Here is a 15,306-nt window from a genome sequence, read left to right on the forward strand (position 1 = left end):
TTAGGCTTTCGAGCAGCAGTTCAGCTGAGATTCATTCTGGATGAGGACTCAGAAGCTTCCAGTCTGAGGAAACAGGATCAACTGAGGAATTGGCAAGGTGAGGTGGCTGTGGCTTGTTCTGCTTCTCTGATCTTCCAGAATTCACCCCAATAACTGGCCTCAGGTTTGATTTTATTAATAAGACTCTTTAAGATTCATGCTACAGGGGTTGGGGATTTAGCTCAGTGGTAGAGCGCTTGCCTAGCAAGCACAAGGCCCTGGGTTCGAGCCTCAGCTCCAAAAAAAAAAAAAAAAAAAAAAGATTCATGCTACAATATACTATCATTCCTTATTGCCTAACAGTTATAACATGTTTTACATGTTAGAAAACATCCATCTATCTATCTATAAAACATTCATAGGACACTCCCTGTATACATGGTCTTTGCTAGCTCCAGCTATACAAAGATAAGACACCCCCTTCCCCCCACCAGAGTCTCACTACGTAGCCCAGGCTAGCCAGGAACTCCCCGAGATCTGCCTGCCTCTGCCTCCCAAGGGCTGAGATCAAAGGTGTGTGACACCTCATGTAGCTCAATCTTCTCTATTGAAAACTCAATTTATTGGAAGAAAAAGCGCAAAAACAATAATCAATGATGGCCTGAGCTTCTATTATCACTTAATGTGTGTGTGTAGCTTCCCTCCTGTGCTGGGAGCATAGTAGGTTCTCAGGAAATGTTTATAAAATGAGTTAATTTGTTAGGCAGAACGAGAAGTGCTTAGAAGTCCTGCATGGCTTGGTCCTGGAAACCTGACAGGTGCCACAAGGGACTAAAGAACAGACACACAGACACAGCTGGATTGAGTGGGCAGCTCTGACAGACCACCAGCTGTGCAGCAGCCCAGAACCTCAGCTTAGTTATTTATTACCTAAGCAGAGGAGGAAAGGCGAGGTTAACTGGCTAGGTGGGAGGTTTCTGCAGGGGAGCAGTCTCTGCCTGTAAGCCTCCAGCTTTCTGTACGTTCAGTCAACATTCCCACAGGGACCCGAGGGAGCTTTGCCAATTCCCATGGGTTTGAGGCATTGGGGTCCTTGTCAAGAGTACACATTCACTCTCGCTGTACATTCACCTGGCCTCCTCTGCTCCCCATGCTCAGGTAGTAAATGGCATTTAAGAGTAATTAATGTTGCCAGCCCAGCGGCCGCCTAGAGAAGTCAGAGGACAATCACAGAGCTGCTTTTGTTTGTTTGTTCTGTTTAGAAACAGGGTTTCTCTGTGTAGCCCTGGCTGTCCTGGATCTCACTCTGTAGACTAGGTTGGTCTCCAACTCACAGACATCCACCTGCCTCTGCCTCCCAAGTGCTGGGATTAAAGGTGTGTGCCGCAGGGAGGCAAGTGGATCTTTGTGAGTTCTGGTCTACAGAGCGAGATCCAGGAAAGGCACAAAGCTACACAGAGAAACCCTGTCTCGAAAAATCAAAAAAAAAAAAAAAAAAAAAGGTATGTGCCACCACCGCCCGGCTTAGAGTTGATTTTTTCTTGGGGGGGGGCGTTTCTCTGTGTAATTTTGGTGCCTGTCCTGAATCTCGCTCTGTAGACCAGGTTGACCTTGAACTCACGGAGATCTGCCTTGCTCTGCCTCCCCAGTGCTGGGATTAAAGGCGTTCGAAGGCATGCGCCTTCGTTACCACCACCACCACCACCACCCAGCTTAGGGTTGCTTTTTAAATGTATATATTACTATTGTATTGGGGTGTATAGTGTGCATGTGTGGAGGTCAGAGACAATACTGGGGAGTTTGTTCTCTGTTTCCGCCTTTATATGAGTTCTAGGCTCAAACTCAGGTCATCCATCTTTCACTGCAAACACTTCCTGCTGAGCTATTATCTCTTTGGCCCCATGGGTATTTTGAGGAACCCTGAAGAGTAATTTTCCGGGTAAAGATGGTCAATGGCTATAGTAGCTAATTTTAGGAAGTCGTAGAGAAAATAAAAGCATGAAAAAAAAAACCACTTGGAGTGTGTGAATGGAAAACTTAGAAAGGACCCCTTAAATAAAAGGTACATGCAATAAGGTTCACACTGGGCTGGAGAGACTGCTCTTCCAGAGGACCCAGGCTCAGTGTCCAGCACCCACAGTGAGCAATTCCAAGGAGTCAGGACTCCTCTGCAGGCACTGTACCCAGACTCATGCACACACAGACACACGTGTATACACATAATAAATAGAAATCTTTAGGGATTTTTACACATTATACAAATGATTAAAATAAAACCTTTTTTAAAAAATCCATATTAAGAGCTGGGCATGGCCAGGGTGGTGGTAGTGGCAGGCGGCAGCGGTTTTGGTGACAGCGCACGCCTTTAATCCCAGCACTCAAGAGGCAGAGGCAGGCGGATCTCTATGATCTCAAGGCCAGCCTGGTCTACAGAGCAGGTTCCAGGACAGCCAGGGCTGACAGAAACCCTGACTCTTGGGGGATGGGGGGAGCCATATTAACAAATGCTACCCATAGCTGCTGCCATCTATGCATTGATGATGTCTTTGAGCTAGACTTCAATGGAAGAGAGTAGTATTGAGCGCGGGCTGCCAGATCTAATGGAGTTATGTTTGAAATCTAGCTTTGCTGGCTAACTAAGTGTCTTTTAGGCAAATTACTTAACCCTCATAAATTACTGATTAATCTTCCAACTGAAGATAATAGTTCCTGCCTCACGGTTTTGTGAGGATTGATGGGTGTTTGTCAAGTGTGAAACAGTGTATATAGAAAAGAGTTCAGTTAGTATGTTGGCAGAAAAGCCTGAAGATTGTTCCATAAAACCCATTACTGCTTTCATGACTTTTTTGTTTTGTTTTGGTTTGGTTGTTTGTTTTTTCCAAGACAGAAAGGTTTCTCTGTGTAGCCCTGGCTGTGCTCTGTAGACCAGGCTAGCTCAAATTCAGAGGTCTATCCGTCTCTACCTCTTCTGGGATTAAAGGTGCACATCACCATGACCGGCATGTTTTTTATTTTCGTGCATGTGTGTGTGTGTGTGTGTCTGTGTATGTGGTGAGTGTACGTGTGTGTGTGTGTGTGTGTGTGTGTGTGTGTGTGTGTATGGTGAATGTGCATGTGTGTGCCTGTATGTATGTGTATGTGGTGAGCGTGTGTGTGTGTGTGTGTGTGTGTGTGTGTGTGTGTGTGTGTGGTGAGTATACGTGTGTGTGTGTGTGTATGTGGTGAATGTGCATGTGTGTGCCTGTATGTATGTGTATGTGGTGAGTGTGTGTGTGTGTGTCTGTGTATGTGGTGAGTATATGTGTGTGTGTGTGTGTGTGTGTGTGTGTGTCTGTGTATGTGGTGAGTATACGTGTGTGTGTGTGTGTGTGTGTGTGTAAATCGATGGGACCCAGAGCCCCACACATGGTGGGGAGCATTCTACCATTCAGCTGTGTCCTTGGCCTCGCTTCTCCTTTCAGAAATCATAAATTCAAATCTTTTCTCTGCCAGATTTTATTTCATGGATGGGTACTTCCATTTATGAGGAGGACAACTTGTCCCCGGCTTAATCTGCAGAGGCCACTTTGCCTTGGGGAACGGTCTGATAGCAAGTAGGATTGGGAGCAGATCATATCTTAAGGTAGGTTGAGCGAGCCTAGCACCGGGGCTTTCATCCGGGTGCTACTCAGAAAATCCCTGGTTCCTAGCATTGCCATGCTTCACCGTGCAGCCTTGCTTGGTAATTTGAGCCAACTGCGTTTCTTTCCATTTATTCTTAGATAATCTCAGTTGTTTCCAGGAGGCAAATTTCCCCCATTCCACACCGAGAAATTCTTGCCCTAGATTTCTGTTTTGCTGTCTCAGGCCTTTTTTCTTTTCCATCGGGTACTAAGTTCTGATCTGCCTCACTTTGTTGTCTGCCTCCTGATCACTGATTGACCAGCTCATGCCCTCGGCTCCTTCAGATCCAGAGAAATAGACCAGGCGGCATTTCCACTGACACTTTGAGACGCCTCATAATTGCATCAGTATCGCACGTACTATGTGGAAAATACATGCGGACTGTCAGGCTTTGGGTTAATTGGTTTTACCTCCCGTCTCAGAGGGGCAGAGTCCTAGTCCCCGAACCAGCTTGACTCCCAGGGGAGGGAGTGGCGGCCAGAGGAAAGCAGTTCCCTCCACCCACCCATTTCAGCCACCAGCACCCATTGCCTCCAGGTCCTGCCCTTCGGAATGGCACAGAAATGAAATCTCAGAAGAAAACTTGAACTCAATTAATATTATTAATAACTAGGAGTGGCAGAAATACAATGCTTCCCTTTCATGGCCGGTCAAAGATGAAATTTGATTATGCTTTGGAGGGTGCGGTTTGAAGTTTTTCCTCAGTCTTGACCTACCTCAAGTCTCTTTTCTAACCAAGGGAGGCGCACTAGTCCGCATATATAGAGGCTGCGCGGCTCCGGGGTTAGCCAAACCAGTTCTGCACCATGGGGAAGAGGCAACCGAGTGCAGCAGCAGCTGCTCCCAACTGTGAGCTAAGTAAGTGGGCAGCCAGTGGCAGGGACGCGGGCCAGCCGAGTACACCTGGAAGCTGACACAAACAGCCCCGACCCTTTTCTTTTTCTAGAGGCAACGGAGGGTCCCAGAGGAGGTGCTGGGCTAGAGGGCACTGGTCCAGAACTAACGTGTGCGTTTTCTCTTCTTTCAGGAGACCACTCTGTATGGAAAGCAGCAGCTCTTGCCAGGGTGTGGAAGTCTGGCTTTTCCCTCTTGTCCCGAGTTTGCTTTTGTTGTTACCATATTTTTTTAATTTCTTTGTGTGTGTGTGTGTGTGTGTGTGTGTGTGTGTGTGTGTGTGTTTGTGCTTTCTTCCCATCTCCGTTCTTATATTTCTCCCGGCAGTTTCTACATGAAGGAAACAGCGCTGTCATCTCTACTGCTGTAGCCAGTAGGGGAAATCGGGAGGGGGAAAAAAAAAAGGTGTTGGTAGCTCTTAGAACTTCGTGGGGAGTTGGGGGACTTGTCAGGCCATTTATTCTCTCTGAGAAGGACGCTGAGGTGTGAGGCTGGGGATCGAGCGGGACTGCTTTGGGGCAGGCAGGACAGAGTTTCGGGAGAAGATGCAGCTAGGTGGGATGGAGAAAAGCTCCCTGAGAGGCTTGGAAGGAGGGCGACTGATGCGGCCGAACTGGCTCCGCTGGTCTAGGTTCCGCGGTTCCTCCCAGACGTGGGGTGTTCTTGGCCGGAGAAGCCAGAAGAAAAGGGACTGCCGTGGTGCCTTATTATCGGTTGTAGCTGTATCTTGAGGTCATCATCTCTTAGGAGGAAACAGGCTTGTCGTTACCTAGAAAGAGATGGCGGGAACTATGACAAAAATTTACAGGTCCGTAGCATTCCCGGGCTGGGAGTCGCCAACCCGAGGAACATGCTAAGTTTGAACTTCAGGGCTGGAGCCGGGCCACGCCTCCGGCTCGACCCCGCCCCTGCTAGGCTCCACCCCCAGCGGACCCCGCCCCCAGATCCAGCATGGGTGGGCGGAGCCTCCGCTCCCAGTCCGCCCGCCACGCAGTCCGGCCGCTGCAGGAGTCCAGCCAATCAGGAAGTGGGGCTCCCGCCCTGCCAACCAATCGCGGGAGGGCAGGAGGTTGACCCGCTAGGTGCTGGCTTCTGGGATATGGAGGCACCGGCGCGGCGTGTCAGGTGGTGGGCGAGCCGGTAAGCCGAGGTGCTGGCGGGGTCAGGGGTCACAGCGTTCCGCTGTGTGCGAGCGGGCGGGCTAGCGGGCGGGAGCCCCGGACCCCGAGGGGACGCGGAGGGCTCCGGCGTCGGCACAGGCGCTGGCGGAGACGGGCCTCGGCCTTGCCCCGCGACCTGGGACGCCAGACCACCGCCTCTCCCCGGGGCCGGCCCGACCCGACGCGTCCCGGGGCGGGGGTGCGCAGACCGGGCGCGACGCGGAGGGGGAGGCCCGTGACGCAGTCTCCTCCGGGAGCCCCGGGGTCCGCGTGCCCGCGCGCGGCCTCCCACAGCTCAGCGCCCTGTCAGCCCCGCGGCCGCCGCCGGGGCAGCGCTGTCGGCCCGAAGGCCGCGGGCTTGAGTGCAGCCGGGGTCCTCGCGCCTTCCAGGCCTCTTTCAGGGACACCCTGCACGCGATGGACGCGCCCCTTCTCAGCGGCTTCCTAGGCCCGGTACTTTTCAAAACTCACTTTATGTGTCTCCTTTGGATTCTTTGTCCGTGTCGGGTCTCTGGTCCAGGACGTCGTGGGTACGTCAGACTATTGGAAGGGCATCCTCAGGACAGAGGCTGGCTTTCCTCTGCGTCCTATGGAGACCCTCCGTCGTCCTTTGCTTTACGACGATGTGATTTAAGGCATCAAGAGCAAACATATGGAGGGAGAGCTGGCCAGGGCCGAGGGGCCTCTGGGAGCTTCTGTGTGAGCCGTGGGGGAGCCACGGGAGGCTGTCCGCCGTGGCATCTCCATCAGTTCTTGGCTGTGTTAATGTTTCGTTCAGGCTGCTTAGGCGTTCTTGTGTTCCACACACTTAGGGTGGGGTTGATGGCGGGATCTTCTGGGTCGTTGGTGTTAAATTAGTTAATACACGAAAAGCGCTGAGGCCAGTCCCCTGCCACCAGGTGTTTTTATTACTGCCTGCTCGCACCTGCTGTTACCCAAGGCTTTGACCTTCTCAGGAGTCTTTGCTCGGAATCCTTTGGGCTGTTGCCAAAGATTCCCCAGGCCAGTGCTTTCCAGCCATATTATTAGTCTGAAGGCGCAGTGATTACAGGCGAAGACAGGCGCTGTGCAGAGAGCTTCTTCTTAATCCTTGTCTTTTCTCTCTGAGACTAGATCTTGCTATATGTGTCTAACTGCTCTGGAACTTGATACGTAGTCCAGGTCGGCCTCCAGCCATCCTCTGCCTCTGTGCCGAGATCAGTCACAAGCATCTACCACTCAGGCTTGGCTTCTGCTTGGTTTATTAAATGAGGTTGGAAAATAACGTTTTAGGCTAGTTTCTGCAGTAGCTGTGCTGGTAAATGTAACCTTGAGATTTCGCCGGTGTTTTTTGCTACAATCTTCATTCACAGTCTTGCTTGGATTAAGAGTTTATTTTGGACACGCACCTAAAGGCGGTGACTGCTGCACACATGGTTTCTCGTGTTTCCGGAAGGCCTGTGGGACTCAGAAGGGGAATTCCTGAGCATCCTGGCAGCACCCGTTGTGGAGGAATAGGGAAGCTGGATGTGACTCCCAGATTCCGCTCTGTTACTCGGCAGAGCTGGTGGGCAGCTTTGGTTCAGTAGTGACTCAGTGAAAACTGTATTCACAAAGGAGGATCATTTTTCCTGTTTGACTTTGCAGCCCAGAGCCTGGTTCGGTGCCGCCTTGTCAGTCAGAGGCCATCATTTTCTGCTGTGCCAGTACATCTTTGTATGAGCCTTAAATCCCTCTTAATTCCTGTTGGTGTGGTTGGGAGACCCCAGGAGTTCAAAAGAAGTCTTTCTCAGTCGCTTAGCAACATTGTTGGGAGCCCATCACTAAACGAGAAACTGTTTATGGAAAAGCACAGCTTACAAAGCATGCCCCGGCGGTGGTGGTGCACGCCTTTAATCCCAGCACTCGGGAGGCAGAGGCAGGTGGATCTCTGTGAGTTCAAGGCCAGCCTCGTCTGCAGAGCAAGATCCGGGACAGGCACCAAAACTACACAGAGAAACCCTGTCTGGAAAAAAAAAAAAAAACCAAAAAGAAACAACCCATTGGAGGCAGTGCAGGTGACCTAAGTTTACTTGCTTATCTGTATTAAAACAGCTCAATACTTCTTTAGGTTGTCATGTGTTCAAATTCATATGTAATGAGAGAAGGCTACAAGTTAATTATTAAAATTTTATCAGGTTCCAAAGAGCAGAAGGAAGCGTCCAAGGCTGAGGAATCTCTTACATGTTTGTCTGACTTGACACATGATTTTTCTTCTAAGAACAGAAGGTCAATGTTGAAGGTGATGCCTGTTAGGTAAATGGGCTAGATGTGCTCTAACAAAAAAAATCCTTCAGATTTTCTGGAGGAAAACTATATAAGTAAGTGGGGGAAAAAAAAAGACTTGGACAAAGTGTTTTTGGGTGATGGGAGGAGGTAGATGATATGCTTTTGATAGATTTCTTCCTTTTTCTTCCCTAAGAGAGGGCCTTTGAAGTTGTTCACAGGATGGAGGTGTCAGGCCAGGTGACCAGATTGTCCCCTCACCACGGGAAACACTGCTGTAAAGCTGTGGTTAGAAGGAAGTTTACAGGAAGCTTACCCTGTCAGAGTTGGAAGAACAAAGGCCAAGGTAGAGGAGGGCAGACTAAACTGTGTGTGGTCTAGTCAGCAATCAGGAAGGTGAACTCTGTGAGCAGAGAAAAGGAATAATTCTCATGCTTGTGTGCCCGGCCTGTCCCCTTCACCCCCCATGAGTGTGTGCCCGGCCTGCCCACCCCACCCACCATGAGTGTGTGCCCGGCCTGCCCTCCCCCATGAGTGTGTGCCCGGCCTGCCCACCCCACCCCCCATGAGTGTGTGCCTGGCCTGTTCCCCCCATGAGTGTGTGCCCGGCTTGCCCTCCCTATGAGTGTGTACTCGGCCTGCCCCACCCCATGAGTGTGTGCCTGGCCTGCCCCACCCCATGAGTGTGTGCCCACCCCCCATGAGTGTGTGCCCGGCCTGCCCACCCCCATGAGTGTGTGTCCACCCCCCCATGAGTGTGTGCCTGGTCTGCCCTCCCCCATGATTGTGTTCCCGGCCTGCCCTCCCCCCCCATGAGTGTGTGCCCGGCCTGCCCTCCCCCCATGAGTGTGTGCCTGGCCTGCCCTCCCCCCCATGAGTGTGTGCCTGGCCTGCCCTCCCCCATGAGTGTGTGCCCGGCCTGCCCACCCCCATGAGTGTGTGCTCACCCCCCCATGAGTGTGTGCTCACCCCCCCATGAGTGTGTGCTCACCCCCCCATGAGTGTGTGCCCGGCCTGCCCACCCCCATGAGTGTGTGCCCACCCCCCCATGAGTGTGTGCCCTCCCCCCCATGAGTGTGTGCCTGGCCTGCCCACCCCCATGAGTGTGTGCCCACCCCCCCATGAGTGTGTGCCTGGCCTGCCCTCCCCCATGATTGTGTGCCCGGCCTGCCCACCTCACCCCCCATGATTGTGTGCCCGGCCTGCCCACCTCACCCCCCATGAGTGTGTGCCTGGCCTGCCCTACCACTGTCCTTTCTTTTTTTCTTTAAAGATTTGTTTTATTATTTCTAATTATTTTTAATTATTTGCCATGTGATTGTGCCTGTGTCTGTGGGGGTGCACGTGAGAGGTGTCAGGTCTCCAGGAGTCGCAGTTACAGACAGTGCGAGCCATCTGACGTAGGTGCTAGGAATTGAACTCAGTTTTTCTGGAAGAGCAATGAGTGCTCTTAACCCTCAAGCCATCTCTTCAGCCTCAGGCCCTTGTTTCTTAGTCATGGATGACAAATAATACTTTTGTCTAACAGATCAGTACTTGACAGCTGGGCCACATTTTCCCTGTTCTTATCTTCGCTGACACCCAAGCAGGCAGTTTCGTTATCAGCTGTGTTCCACTCCCCAGATCTTTCTCTCCTCTCCTCTCCTCCCTCCTCTCCATCCCTCCCTTCTGTGAGTGTGTGTGTGTGTGTGTGTGTGTGTGTGTGTGTGTGTGTGTGTGTTTCCAGACAGGATCTGGCTGTCTTAGACGGCTTGGAACTCTTAGCTTCTTGCTTTAGCATTTGAAAGCTGGAGTTACAAGCAGGCGTCAGTCACATGCTGGGGTTTCTTGCCTTTGCTGGTTTGAGGCAGAGTCTCTCTATGTAGTCCTGGCTGTCTGGCACTCCCTATGTTAGCCACACTGACCTGGAACTCACCAGCCTGCCTCTGCCTCCCTGAGTGCTGGGATTAAAGGCTATGTGAGGCTGCCCCCTCAGTAGGTTTTTCTGTAAATCTCAAAGAGAACTGAAAAGTCAAACTCAGGTGAAAGGCGGCATGCTGGGTGTTGAGTTGAGATTGTAGTTCTTGGGTAAGACAAGTAGGAGGAGAGATGATTACTGTGGCATTCGAAGTTAGCAAAGTACTGTCTCAGCTAGTGTCTCAATGACCATTGTGTCAGAGACAGAGCCGGCCCTGATTCAGGTATAGTGACTTTGTGTAATAGGAGCACTGTTTGTACCTTATGAGTGGGGTGTGTTGTGTGCAATTAAAGGCATTATGTAGAACCCAGGTCCAGAGGGTGGATTGTAGTTTTAAGGTCATTTTTTGTTTATTTATTTTTTCAAGACAGGGTTTCTTTGTGTAGCCCTGGCTGGCCTCGAACTCACAGAGATCCACCTGCTTCTGCCTCCCGAGTGCTGAGACTAAAGGTGTGCTCACCACCACCCGGCAAGATTTGGAATCTTTATGTTCTCATTTGTTGGTCCTACTCACCTTTCTGAGATAGAATCTTACTAAGCAGCTTCAGGTTGACCTTGAACTTGTGACTCACCTGCCTCAGCCTCCGAACGCTGTGGTTATAGGCCGTTGTTCTCTTCTGCGTGTTTGAAAGCCAGGGAGGCATCTTGATCAGTGCCAGTCTGTTTGATCTTCAGAGCCCTCAAGGTAGAAATAGAACTGACCTCCACACATGTGCACTACCATCACACACACACACACAAATAAGTAAATGTACAAGAAGGTTTTTAAACACTTGCATGCCATTTCTGGGTTTGTATTACTTCATATTTTGTACATTGTGACTTGGGAGGTGGGAAGATTTAGACTATATACAAACAACCCTCCCTTCTCTCCCGAGTATGGGGGGTAGATAATAAAACTTTCTTCTCTATACCTTAAAATTAATGAGATGGCTATGAATGCCTTTACCTCCTTTTAGGGACAAATACAAGAAACCACTGTTTTAAACTCAAGCCTTTTTTCAACATAAGGAAAAAATGGTTTGTTAGAGTTGTACATGTATTTAGTGTTTCATACTTTATTTTGTTTATTTTTTTAATGATTTATTTTTAAGTTAATTGGTGTTTTTTCTGCATGTATGTCTGTGTGACGGTGTTGGGTCCCCTGGACTTGGAGTTACAGACAGTTGTGAGCTGCCATCTGGGTTCTGGGAATTGAACCTGGGTCCTCTGGAAGAGCAGCAGTGTTGAGCTATCTCTCCAGCCCTTTTATTTTAAGCTGGGATATTGCTATGTGGCCCTAGCGGAGCTGGAACTTGCTGGGTCGATCAGGTGGCATTAAACCTGGTTGTCCTCCTGCCTCTGCCTCCTGAATGCTGAATGCTCCTGATCGTGTGTGATTTTTTTTTTAAAAGATTTATTTATTTATTATGTATACAGAAGAGGGTGCCAGATCTTATTACAGATGGTTGTGAGCCACCATGTGGGTGCTGGGAATTGAACTCAGGACCTCTGGAAGAGCAGTCAGTGCTCTTAACCGCTGAGCCATCTCTCCAGCCCCCCGTGTGTGATTTTTAAGGTAATTGAATTTTCTTATTAAAGAAGCAGAAGAATTGTAGGGAGTATACCAGGGAGTAGATGTTCTCACCTCCTCAGAAGACAAACCAGTGCTAAGCAGTGGGTGCTGAGGGGTACTCGCTGGAATCAGGAACTGGCTCTCTGGAAAGGGCCGTCTGTTCCTCGTAAATCAGCGTTTCACCATTTGAACCACTGTGTGGACACTAAGACAAAGGAGGAGTAAGTTGAGTTTTAGGCTGTCTGTCGTGCCTGCCCGGTAGACAGCGCAGAGCCGATTACCCACTCAGACTCCTGTCGGATTGTTTGGCAGAATGTCCCCAGTGAGCGGGACTGAAAGGCTCTGATAGACTACGGAAGCTTTACATTTGAGAAAATTAAGTGGGGCCTGGCGCTGTATGTCACTGGGGCACCTGGGTTGGAGCCTCGCTACCTACTACTACTACTACTACTACTACTACTACGTACAACAACAATACAGTACCTGGTGAGGCGGTTTTGTTGCCAAACAAGATGTGAGCTCAGCACTCACCTCCATCTGGCCATCTGGCCTGCTTCTTTTTTTTTTTTTTTTGTCAGAGCTGCGGACCGAACCCAGGGCCTTGCGCTTGCTAGGCAAGCGCTCTACCACTGAGCTAAATCCCCAACCCCCTGGCCTGCTTCTTGCTTTCCTATGCCTGCCTCTCCCTCCCTTCTGCTCTTTCTGGCCTGGAATTTGCTGTGTAGCTGAGGCTGGTTTTGAACTCATGATTTTCCTGCCTCCACTTTCCAAGTACTAGGACTATAGGTGTGAACCACCAAACCTGGCCCCCAACTGCCTTTTCTTTCTTTCCCTAAATTCTCTTCTTAAGCATTTTATTTATTTATTTATTTATTTGTGTGTGAGAGAGGGGGGGGGAGAGGAGAGGAGAGAGAGCGGGAGGAGGAGAGAGAGAAGAGAGGGAGACAGAGAGAGAAAGAGGAGAGAGGGAAAGAGAGAGGGGAGAGAGAAAGAGAGAAAGAGAGAAAGAGAGAGAGAGAGAGAGGAGAGAGAGGAGAGAGAGAGAGGAGAGTATGGAAACTTGCAGGAGTCAGTTCTGTTTTTCCACTGTCTACCATGTGGCTCCTAAGAATGGAATTCAGGTGGCCTTGGGGCAATCACCTTCACCAGCTGAGGCCCCTCACCAGCCCTCAACCAGCTGCCTTTGCTTTTCTTTTTTTCTTTTTGAGACAGGGTTTCTCTGTGTAGCCCTGGCTGTCCTGGAACTCACTCTGTAGACCAGGCTGACCTTGAACTCAGTGACCAACCTGCCTCTGCCTCAGTGCTGGGATTAAAGGCGTGCGCCATCACCGCCTGGCTAACATATTTTATTAGTTCTTTATGTGCATTGTTTATTTGCCTGTATGTATGAGGATGTTGGATCCCCTGGAACTGGAGTTACAGAGTTATGAGTTACCATGTGGGAGCTGGGAATTGAACCCAGGTCCTTTGGAAGAACAGCTGGTCTATTAACCACTGAGCCATCTCTCCAGCCCCTGCCTGTGTTCTAAGGCTGCATCTTCCCTTGATACAGTGAGATGACTGACTGGGGTTGAAATGGTCCTGGAGGGCAAAGCCACTGTTCCTCTCCACGGGGCACCAAGTGCCCCTCCCTCTCTGCCCTAGTGCATCCTGCAGGCCTTGTGAACCGCGGAGCTTGTGATGGGAAGACTGTACTGTGAATCTCTTCTCTGTTCAGTAGTGTGTACCTAAGACTCCAGAAAAGACCAGGTGCCTGTGTTTTGTTGGCTTTCTGTCTTAGAATGCTGCTAGTAACTTCAGAACTTTAACCCTGCTGAGTTGGGAAGCTGAGGTGTAATCAATGTCTCAAGTTCCAGGTCAACACAGCTTCAGTGTAAAACCCTGTGTGTGTGTGGTTGGCACATTGAGTGTGGGGAGGTCAGAGGACAGCTTGTAGGGGTGGAGAGTTGATCTTTCACCATGTGGATTCTGGGGGATTGAACTCAGGTCATCGGGCTTGGCAGCAAGAACCTTTACCCAGTGAGCCATCTCACTGGCCCACTTTCCTTTTTCTTTCTTTCTTTTTTTTTTTTTTTTGTTTTTTGAGACAGGGTTTCTCTGTGTAGTTTTGGTGCCTTTCCTGGAACTGACTCTGTAGCCCAGGCTGGCCTCGAACTCACAGAGATCCACCTGGCTCTGCCTCCCGAGTGCTGAGGTTAAAGGCATGCACCACCACTGCCCGGCTTACTTTCCTTTTTAAATATAACTTTTTAAAACCTGTTTTAAATATTAAAAATCTCTTTCAAGTATATTCCATGCACTGAGTATTCTTAAACAGGATATCAGCCCTCATTACGGAAGCAATCTGATTTAGTCAGTCTGGGTGACAGTTCTCAGAACTGAACAGAGAAAACGGAAGGACTCCTCATAACACGTGACTCAAAGCTTACTGAGGCACTGTGTGAAGTTTGCTGGTTCCTCGTGGTCCAAGTTCCTTTTCTCGTGAGAGCTCAGTGCCTGATGTGATTTGTAGTTTCTTAATTCTTTCTTGTGGGTAGGATAACTAGGTGTCTTGTCTTATTCACATAGACAAAGTTAAAGGCCACCAAGCCACACTGTGATCAGAGCCCAGGGGAGTGGTCAGATGCATGAGTGCCCTCAGACGCTGGAGGAGGCTGGATTGATGAGTGCTAATGGGGTCTATGGGCTGACCAGAGAGATGGGGCTAGTTGTCTGTTGCAGGAAAGTGCTTGACCCTGCTGACTGTTGAGGGAAAGATGGTGCGTCTTAAATTAACGAGTGATGGTGTGCTTATACCCAGAAGACAGGTGAAACCCAGAGCCCCCTTTTGGGTCTAGATGATGGAATTCATTCAATAAGGTAGAATATGTTGGTTCATAAAGAATATCCAAAAAATAAGGCTGTTCAGACAGGAGTGGTTACTGGATAAGAGGAGAAAAGTTGCTTCAGCAGGGAAGGAGACTCCACCCCTTCCAGCAGGGTCAAGCACTTTGGGGGTTTGTGAGAGGAGGTGTCAGTGGAAACTTCCTCTCGCTGTATATTTGGAATCGACTGAGATAACAATTACATAGAACGTAGATCCAAAATTGAAAAGTTCAGCCTTTTTAGGGCTGTGAGTTGGCTCTTGGAAAGTAAAGACACCTGTGGCCAAGCCTAAAGACCCGAGTTCGATCCAGGACCCCACATAGTGGAAGAAGGGAGCCAACTCCTGTGAGTTATGTGGCACCCATGCCCAACCCCAGAAAAAAATAAAATAAATGTTTAAAAAAAAGTTCAGTCTTTGTAGTGAGGCCAAGTCGCCAGTGTACTGTGGACAGACTACCATGTCAGCTCAGTAATGCTCCCCCAGTCCCCAGCTGCGCCTCAATATGCCACTGGTACCCAGAGAAGCACTGCTTCCCGGATGGGGCCCAGTCTTGCTGTGCCTCAGCATTCCCGCAGCCCCAGGGCAGGCTACTGCCGCGACTAGCTTCTCCCAATTTTCAGAGCAAGACTGGAACTTCCTTTAGTTTTCCTTCTGGGGAATAGTGGCCCTCCACTTGAAAGGCACCTTCCTTACCCTTCCAGAAAACTGAGTCATGAGTTTAATTTGTTGGATAGGCCAGAGAGTTCTAGATTCCTTTCCTTTATTTTCTGCTCATTTTTGTCGTTATATAGATGATGATCTTGATTTCCCTATCCTTCCCCCGTCTTCCAAATTTTGTTACTATAAACCTTTCTGTTCTTTAAAAATTGTGAATTTTGAAGGAGATTATTCTGGTGTTAGATATTTGGCTTAATAGTGAGGTATTTTGGGCTAATATTGGGTTGATATTGAGGCAAAGATTTGTTGATTGGCAGCCTGTTAGTGCATA

At 49.6% G+C, this 15,306-nt stretch overlaps 1 protein-coding gene and 1 non-coding gene across 6 annotated transcripts in view; both read left to right on the top strand.

The window, feature by feature from the left end:
• Positions 1-208: 208 nt before the first annotated feature.
• On the top strand, positions 209-281 carry Trnaa-agc (transfer RNA alanine (anticodon AGC)). The gene has a single exon. It is a non-coding gene; the product is annotated as a tRNA-Ala (tRNA).
• A 3,276-nt stretch (positions 282-3,557) lies between these two features.
• Slc11a2 (solute carrier family 11 member 2) overlaps positions 3,558-15,306 on the top strand; it is a 36,210-nt gene continuing 24,461 nt past the window's right edge. For 2 of the 5 annotated variants that reach the window (XM_059246863.1, XM_059246858.1), the window contains exon 1: positions 4,367-4,500. In XM_059246863.1, coding sequence (XP_059102846.1) covers positions 4,449-4,500 — 52 coding nt within the window. In that variant the 5' untranslated portion in view covers positions 4,367-4,448. Of the gene's footprint in view, positions 3,602-4,366; positions 4,501-5,548; positions 5,677-6,047; positions 6,150-15,306 lie in introns of those variants that run through there. The other 3 variants (XM_059246861.1, XM_059246859.1, XM_059246862.1) reach the window with 3 other exon arrangements.

This window comes from Peromyscus eremicus, chromosome 20 (assembly GCF_949786415.1).
Source record: "Peromyscus eremicus chromosome 20, PerEre_H2_v1, whole genome shotgun sequence".
In the NCBI taxonomy this organism is placed as follows: Eukaryota; Metazoa; Chordata; class Mammalia; order Rodentia; family Cricetidae; genus Peromyscus; species Peromyscus eremicus.